The following is a 9,459-nucleotide window of genomic DNA, read 5'->3' on the forward strand; positions in this document are numbered from 1 at the left end:
CTATTACGTTTGTTGTCTTTATGCATGATTTTGGTTTTGTATCAATAAATTGTACCTCTGCTTTTGATTCAATTCAGATGAGGAGAAGAGTTCTTCATTTCTCAACAAGTTATAACAGTTCTTCCCCATCACATGGAATTCCACTTACTGTGAACGCTAAAGACTCAATCAGTCCAGCTATATCTAATTCTGCCATAGTTTTCAATAATCAGGTGTTTTCTTCACTGAGCCAGCTCACACAGCATCATGGGATCTCCCCTAATTTAAGAATTAACACCAAAGAGATATTAGGAGAACAAGGCACTCGAAACAATGAGGTGTTTTAGTGATTTATTGTTTTCCAGGATTTTTCCAAAGACATTTGTGTCTAAAACCCTTTTGGTTGAGAAATGACTACCTGGCCAAGTTAAGGAAGCAGAAGTGACATTAAGAAGCAGAAGGAATTAAAGGGTGGGCACAGGACCATTGTGTTGTCAGGAGGTTAATGGATATCATAGGCAGTGAGGTTGAATTTCCCAATAATAAAGATAGTGGTTATTGATGGCAGATGCAGACGGTCACGAAATTCCACCTTCAGATTGTGAGGACCCTCCACCACAAACATATCTCTCTTCACTCTCACTTTTAACTAAAGAGAGAAAGAAAAAAAGGAATCAGTCAGCAGCTCATTACGAAGGAAATTATTTGCTTATAAATAAAGTGATAAATAGTTGAAGGCCAAATAACTAAAACTTGAAATGTACAGAAATAAAATAAGGAATTCTAAACTGTATACAGAAATAAAAGTGAACAGATAATCTGAACTTTAGTTCTAAGTTAAACAGCGCTCTCTCAGTATTTAAAATTATATGTATGATTTTATAGTAGATTACGGTGCCTGCTGGAATGAAACATCGGTACGACGTTGAACCCAGATCTATTAACAATGTGCCTATTGCATTACATTTTCTGATGAGGGTAAAGATAATTTATCAGTTCCCAACTAAACTCCTTGCAGTGAAATGTTGCAAAATGTATTATTTTAGTACTTGTATTAGTATTCTAAGTGGTGTCATTTTCAAAATCCTTTTGTTTATGTTCACTGTGTGAATATAAATATAAATGCAGTAAAAAGCAGTGCCTTTTCAATACACCATATGATGTTTCATTCCATGTATTTTTCCATACAATTTGCAAAACCTGTGCATTCTTTTTACATCACAGCAAGCACCTTTTGTGTTATTTTGCTTCACTTCTGCTTTTGTCGTGAGATACCACGACTAGACTAGAAATTGTGCCGCAACAGACCTGTCTAAGGTTAATCCAGCCTCATGCCAACAGGCCAACATGCAATTTAAGGAGTTGTATTTGAAATATAAAGGATATCCCATGCAAGGCAGCATGGTGGTGTAGTGGTTATCATTTCTGCCTCACAGTGCTGGGGCCCTGGGTTTCTTCCCAGAGTCCCACTAGTAGGGTTCAAGGAAAATTGGCCCTGTTGTGAGTATAGGTCTGTGTTTGTTTCTGTGTGTTCCCTGTGATGGACTTGCATCCCATTCAAGGTGTATTCTGTCTCGCACCCATTTCTTGCCATAATAGGCTCAAGCTCCTTGCGACCCTGAATTGGATGAAGTGGTTAGAAAATGGGTGAATGGATATCTCATGCCTTAATTAAAATGCATGTGTAATAGAAGAATCCATTTGCATAACTCAACAACGTATTTTTTTTACTTTGTAACACAAATTGCAATGGAAACTTAAAACTCACTGAACTCAACAGGTGCAGCTGTACAGTATGTATACTGATGGAAATAGAAACACAACATTTTCTGAAATGAGAATACTAGTTATAGCTTACTGTATGTACTTTCACAAAAAGGACTCAATTTGTTTTAAGCCCTCTGACCAGCAATACAGCTTGTGCAGTGAGGCATTGCAACTTGCCAGTCACACGAAAGCTCGTTAGGTGCACTTTTACCCAACGAGGTGTAACAATGCCTGATCAAGACATCTTTAAAAAGGTTTTAATTCAAAGCTTACTGTAGGTCACTGCAAGAAAAAGGCCACACTTAGTCAGTTTTCTGTGCATTCCATAATGCCTCGAATGTCACCAGAAACAAGGGAGAGGGCCATTGGCATGCTGCAGGCAGGCATGTCATGTGCCGGCGTTGCCAGCCACTATGGAGTAAGCCGCCCCAATGTGTCCCAATTGCAGAGAAGGTGTCAACTTAGAGCAAGGCCAGAGGCACTTTTCTCACACCTCCTAGATGTCACACACGACTGGTTTGGGCCAGACAGAGGCTGCCATGAACTCATCAGCAGTGGCATCAGGTCCTCTTCATGGATGAGTCACTCTTTAGCCTGTTCCACACAGACAGTAGGGCCAGAGTGTGGAAGAGGGGAATTGCTGCGTTTCTTTTTTCCATGAGTATATATATGGATAATGCCTTTTCTATATGAAGACCCCTACTTTCCAAGAAATCGGAGAAAAAGTGCAATAAATCTTTCAATGTATATTTAATGTTGGCTCTAAACAGCCTAAACTGAACTATATTGTATTTTTTAGGTGGATTCAGATTCCATTGATGGAAGTAAATTCCATACTAATTGCTATTCTGGTACTTGAAGAAAGTATTTATTGTAGCCCACATTGCAATATTCCTTTCTTCACCTTTCTAATTTCCTTTTTTAACTATGCTTTGTTGTAACCTTTTCTTTAAGTGGTTTCTTTAAGTCTCTGCTTGTTAAATTATATTAAGACAAGAAAAGGTTTAATTAAAAAAATCATAAACCATAAATCAGAAAATTCTGGACACATTTACACAAACCCTACAAAAACATCTCCATTGCACGTAGATGAAGTATACCAAATAATATTCTTTTAGAAACAGATATAAACTAAACCTTTGAATTTGCACTACTGCACAACTAATATATGCAGTAATTGTGCTTAATAAACATTTTAGAATTTTAGAATTTTTTTTCAGGCAACCCACATACTTATAGCACATTTTCTCGGGTAGGATGGCCACATCTGGGCCTGTCACCACCTGTCTATAGAGACAGGGTGATATCAAAGCGGGCTTGCCTGGGTTAGAGGAGAGAGGAGGGAAACACCTCAAACATGGGCTTCACTGACTTCAGTGAGATAAAGAGAGACACTGGTGATAAGAGAACCTGACTTATAGTATCTCTATCTCTTACCTCTGTGACAGTTCCTTTCTTGAAAGGGAAGGCCTTTTCAATCTGCTCTGCTTGCCAGCTCCCCTTGGACATTGAATTGACGACAATTACACCACCATCGTCTTGGAAACGGGGATTGAAGTGCAGTGCAATGTTCTCTGAATCACTCCCCAGGTTAACACTGAATCTGAGGATAAAATTAGTGCAGATCAATAACATTGTATCTGTCAGTATATTACTCCCTATTCCCAATTCCTAAGATACGTCTTCACTTTCCCTCCTCTTTCACTATAGCTCTGCCTTTGAGCCTCTTCAGTATTCAATAACTGATGATCTCTAGGTGTGAAAAACTGTTAATATCTTACTGAAATTTAGTAACAATCCTTAAGCTGCCATTTAATATTGCTCGGCAGGACTGGGGAAATCACTGAGTTTTATACCCAGAACTGAAAGAAACAGGATGGCAAGAATTTTAATAGAAAGTTACTAATGTGAGTTTCAGGCTACATTTTAACTTGTATTATGATTATTGATCTAATCTAATTCTCTCAGTGCAGGATTGGTATCATTATACACTATTTAATATAAAATAGAATCAGCAGTTACTTAATGTTATATCCACCCATTTTTGTATTCACTAATTTTAAAAAAGTGTGTTTTCAGGCAAGCACCTTCACTAGTTGAGACACTTGAGAGTTGCTTTCAGGATATTCTTAAAAAGGAACTAAAGGTGTTTTATGAATGTGTGCAATCTGCACTCTGTTGTGAAGTATCAGAGATATCCCTTTCTCCCTCAGAGCTCTAGGTACTTAATTAAACAAACATGAATCAGTAACATACGCGTCAGCATCTGGAGCTATCTTCCCCTCAATTCTGATGACGGTGCCTTCTTTAACGACTGCATTTGTCACCGAAAACACCTGTCAAGATATCACACACAGCAAGTGGTCTACATCAAGATTTTAAGTCTGTGTAATTATTCATCCTTCTAATGCACATTTGTATATACAGTATGAAGAATGAGCTTTAAACATAGGCAATTTTTGCATAAAAAGTAATGATGGAAATATTGTTTTCAGTTTATTCATTTTCACTTCATCTATTTTCCTTTTGTTTGTAATACCGAAACTTTTTTGTGACTTGGGCTTCAAGGCTGCCCTAATTGTATAATTAATCTTATAAAATGTAAAGTATCCTAAAGGGTTATGTTCAAATTTTTACCCCAAATGAGACCCTGTGTTTTTTAACCAGATATACAAGATAGAAAATCAAATATTTTTTAAATTAGACATAAACTTATCTAGGTATTCTGTTATCCCCCAGCATTATAAAATGTGTACAAGACAAATTGATTCCTTTGAAGAAGAACATAATAAAAGAAGCAAATGAGAGGAGATCATTCAGCCTATCTTGGTCACTTAGTAAATTAATTACTTAACTGAACTAAAACTTCATCTAACTATGTCTTAAACTTGCCCAGAGTTTTGGTCTCATGTCAATAATTGCATTGGGAATCCTATTCCAGACAATCATACAGTAACTCTCAGTGTAAAGAAGAACAGTGAAGCATACACAGCTATCTAAATGATTTTGTCTCTCAGTAACTTCTATTTTTCACTACTATTTTTGCATCATCTACAAATTTACCTGGTTTACTAATTTAATCTACATAATTATAGATCATTGCACACCTATACCCAAACTGAAGTTGAACCCCAGAAGTTGAATCCAGGCTAGCTGCATGTTTCTGCAATAACAGAAATATTTTCATGCCCATGTGAGGAAATGGTCACAGCTGAATCAGTAAATCAGCACAGAGTTACTGCCCTTTTTTAAACTCTTTGAAATATTGGAATAACACAAGCACTTTTTCTCTACATGATGAAATATTAGTAGAAGAATATATATATATAAAATATATAATTATATATATATACATTTTAACTATACACAGTGACTACAATGTTGAAGTAACCATTAAATGTCATGTTCAGACACATCTGTGAAATTCTGTATTTTAAAGAACCCTGGTTTTATTTAGCAGGGACACATATATTTGAACACCAATCTCAAAGAGTTTTACAGTATTAGGGATTGATCAGGCAGTAAAGAACTGTCGTTTATTATGAAACAGATGTACTATAAAAATTTTAAATATTGCTCATCTTACCGACATTTTGCTGTAATGGATTAAAAAGGCGACTAAGCAGGAATCCTCTAGTGGAGAAAGAGAGATTTGGTGATTATTCATATAACAATAATAAGGCGAAACATACAGGATTTACAGACCCTTATTTGTGCAAATTAAAAAGTCTATCTTTACTGTGGTAAATCAAGATAACATTGCATTAACTCAGGAAGCCAGAAATAATAATAACTTGTTTTATGTAGCCCTTTAAAGGTGGATTCTCAAAAAGCTTTAGAGAATGACAACAAAAAAAACAATCAATTGTTACAAATAGGGGGTTACAAAAATAGTGATATCAATATTCATAACCCCCAACTTGTAAGTGATTTCTCCAGAATATACCCGAGTGGTAAGTATAAGTAGAGGCAGGAGAATTCTTGGTTCTCTGGCACATCTTTGGTGAAAAGAGTAATACATTGGGCACACTTAGTTAAACAGATGTTCATTAACAATATCAATACAAGCACTACACTACACACTACATCAACAGATAACAAACAAGGTACTATATTTATACTGTAGTATATGCAGACAAGGCATTACAGAGGCCTAACATCATAATCACCTAGAAAACCCCAGACTGCTACTGAGTATTAAACTCTTAAATAATACCCACAGAGGCCAAAATAAATGATAAGCTGCCTTCTAAATAATAATAATGGACACTCCACTCAAAACACTTCACAGACCAATGGGAAATTTGACCAAGATGCCAGTGTCATGCTCGTAAACCCCTCCTCTTAAGGACGCTTCATCCCTTCCTTGTATTGTACTGATCTCCTACACCTGCCTCCGGTTCTAACCCACCGTGCTATATAAGCCAGAGTTCCTGCCAACCTAGGCTCAGCTTTGGAATATGGATGCCCGGAAGCCCGCCTGTCAGCGAATCCAGGAGCGACTCTACGGCACAGTCTTCATCATGGCGTCCTGACCTTCTGGATTAGGGAACGTGTGGTCCCGTGACCCCCCTTTTATTTCCCCGACCCTGCGCCGGATCCCGCTCCGGCTTTTAACTCTGTTTGTCTGTGTCTGGATGGATTTCCCAATTATGGACATTGGAACATTCATGGAATTCGCCTCTGACTCCCTTGGACTGTTTGCCTCAGACACACAAACAACCCCCTATTGTTCCAAATCAGACTCCAGCCTTTTCCAATTCCTGCAAACGCTGTTGCATTAACTAATAAACCAATCAGATCTTTCCTTCATCACCGCACCCACTACATCCCAGAATGCTTAAGCCCTCAACACCTTCACCTCAACGCTCAGTATTGGTTTTTCACCAAGTGGAGCTCCTCATCTCTGTTCCGAGATTAATTGGCTTCTGAACCTCTGGCTTTCTGACCAGCGCAGCTGTCTTTGACCACGACTCTTGAACTGCACTCAACTACACTCAAATTTTGTTTCTAACTCCCCTTGCTTTCTTGAGATCTATTAGTCACCACATAGGGTCCTATTATTCATCTGGTTAAGTGCCATAACGGTACTGGCCAGTGTGATATGGCAAGAGCATATATAATAAATACACTGAGCAGGTTGCACACTATAAAAACAGTTAAACCGTGAACTTATTAACAGTTAAATAAGTTAACAATTTATATTATTATATTTAACTTATTTTGTTAAAGTTAAATATAATACATATTTTGTTAACTTATTTTGTACATTTTTTTGCTTCTGAATTTTCATAAAGAGTTAAGAAATGGTTTTGTAATACAGTAAGTACATGTCTATCTGCAAGAGAGAAATGCTCTCACAGTCCTACCATCAGTTAGCCTTATTGAGTAACCAGTTCTTCCAAGGGACAGATGTCCTGGGCGGGCAATTGACATCCCACTGGCCATTTAAACCAGTTTTCAGACAATAAAGCCTGGATGCCCAGAGAAAACACAACATGTGGCCACTGTAATTTAAGACAGATAGAGTCTGGGTGGTACTATGTGCTGCTATTTGGTAACTATCATTACCAAATAGACAATAGAGAGATATTACCAAAATGTTGGATCCAGGATGAGTAAAATGGTAGGTTTATTTAAACATATGGTGACGTGGAGTGCCGAAAAGCTTTGTTGAAAAGAAATTCTAAGGTTAACCCTGAAGCAGAATCACATTTAGTGTTAAAGAAAGGTTTTGTCATGCTTTTGCATTAACAAGAATCCTCATATAGGATAAATATTTTTCAGCTTTTACTACTCATCAGACACTATTTACTGTAGTAGGCACTCAATAACTTGCTAAAAGATGTGCTACTTATATTTGATTTTCCTCTAGAAAAATGACTATGATAGGGCATCACATGTTGCAGGCAGCTGGCCAGTACTGTAAGGTCCTTTAGAAGAAGATAAATCAAGAATTGTGTTTGGCTTAGCAGGTAAACCGTTTCATGCTCAGATTAAGGAAGGAGATGGTCTGCTAAAAAGCATTAATTTCCAGAACTCTTGAAGACAGTATGATGGCAGTTGAGGACTGTCAATACTTCTTTGGGCAAGCCATACACAACTACTGTAAAAGAAAGTTTGGAAGGATTTCAAACTATAAGCTGTCACACTCTTCACTAAACTCTTCAAGAATAGCATTGAATTTGATCATTGCGAGAATGTCACTATTCTGTCTTCTATCTTTTAGTCTCTCTTTTCACTTCAGTATAATGATCCTCTTCATCACAATGTTAAAAAATATTGAGATAAAAAAGAAAAAAACTGACAATGAATTAAAGTTGTGAAAATGAAAGCCTGTTTATTTAAGACTTCTGCAATTTCAAGGGCTAACAGTCACTATAGTACATGCTTTTGACCGTATCCCATCTGGTGCACTTTACAACAGTCTACAGAAAAATATGAAAATGTGGGCAATTCAATACAAGACCCATGCAAATTACTATCACTGTAATTTTTCAGAACATAGCAGGTATCACAGGTAAATAAAAGTAACTCACTATCATAATATTAAGAATTAATACAGCATTCTTTCTACAATATATTGCTGCCAACGGTGTTTCTGCCAAAGTATTAGCTCATGAATTCTGTTGTGAATACTTTTGCAATCAGTATACAGTATGTTAGTTTTGGATATTTTTTTGCAGTTTTTGCTGACGTATACTCTTATATAAAACATAATCACTTTTAAAAAAGTAGTATACAGTAGATGCAATGTTCATGCAAAGTACCATCATCATCATTTTTATCACTTTATTAAAATTTAGATACTATGGGTAAATAAAAGTAAATCACTACTATGACTATAAAACTAAAATAATTAGCTTTTACATACAGTAGCAACTAGCAATTTACTATGGAATACAGGTCTCTGCATCATGTTTAATTCACAGTATACCTGTCTCTTTTGTTGGATTGCTGTATTATACAATATCCCGATATGATGTACCATGAAAGGCACCAAATCGAATAAATAATATTATGTTTACCTCAATGAACCAGGAGAGTTAAACTGTCAGATGCTTATTGTTAAGAACTTCTGCAATATATGGAATTTTCTGGTGTCACATAATAATATAACCAGAATTATGATATCTTTATATAGTCATTTTAATAATGTCTAATCTCTTAATTTTATTTTAAAAAGATCACCATCAAAATATAATAATATAATACACTTGAAGACTTGAATATAGTTTAATCATTCTGTCTTTCCTTACATCGTCAAACCAAAACCCAGCAGGACACCAGGCAGGAAGCCTAACAACCAAGTCCCCCCAGTGAAAAGGCAGCAGTCACCTCAGGGATCAGGCCCCCACACGAGTCAATTGCAAGAGAGAGGTTACTTACTATAATTAACATTAATGCTTTTACCTATGAGAAGAATCACTCACAGTTCTGAGCTCCTGAAAGCTTCTTCCAAATGTGGTTCCAGGTCCCTCAAGTGGTTGTTCAGGTACTTCTGTTTCTACATTATTTATACAGTGCTGGAACTCTGGATCCCAATACTTTTTCTACCTTTTTTGGTAACATCTGTGATTATTGGCTGAACTTTGTGCTTCCAGCCCCACCCAATTTCTTCATGCCACAACCTCTCCTGTCATCCCTTAATTTCTCTTGTAAAGCAGTTGTGACTAATTTATTATTGAATTACAAGGGGAACTGGTTAACAGT

General features: G+C 36.6%; 1 protein-coding gene across 2 annotated transcripts; it reads right to left on the minus strand.

Moving 5' to 3' along the window:
• Window positions 1-316: 316 nt before the first annotated feature.
• On the minus strand, window positions 317-9,230 carry LOC138241193 (galectin-1-like). Of its 2 annotated transcripts, none has more exons than XM_069194232.1 (5): window positions 9,160-9,230; window positions 5,333-5,377; window positions 4,003-4,082; window positions 3,184-3,349; window positions 317-628 (listed from the first exon to the last, which is right to left on the minus strand). In XM_069194232.1, the coding sequence occupies exons 2-5, from the start codon at window positions 5,336-5,338 to the stop codon at window positions 482-484; spliced, it is 399 nt and encodes a 132-aa protein (XP_069050333.1). In that variant the 5' UTR covers window positions 5,339-5,377; window positions 9,160-9,230; the 3' UTR covers window positions 317-481. The 2 variants fall into 2 exon arrangements, with proteins under 2 accessions (XP_069050333.1, XP_069050334.1); XM_069194233.1 differs by having other exon boundaries at window positions 9,180-9,221.
• Between the last annotated feature and the right edge of the window lie 229 nt (window positions 9,231-9,459).

The sequence above is a fragment of the Lepisosteus oculatus genome, chromosome 9 (genome assembly GCF_040954835.1).
Source record: "Lepisosteus oculatus isolate fLepOcu1 chromosome 9, fLepOcu1.hap2, whole genome shotgun sequence".
Lineage (NCBI taxonomy): Eukaryota > Metazoa > Chordata > Actinopteri > Semionotiformes > Lepisosteidae > Lepisosteus > Lepisosteus oculatus.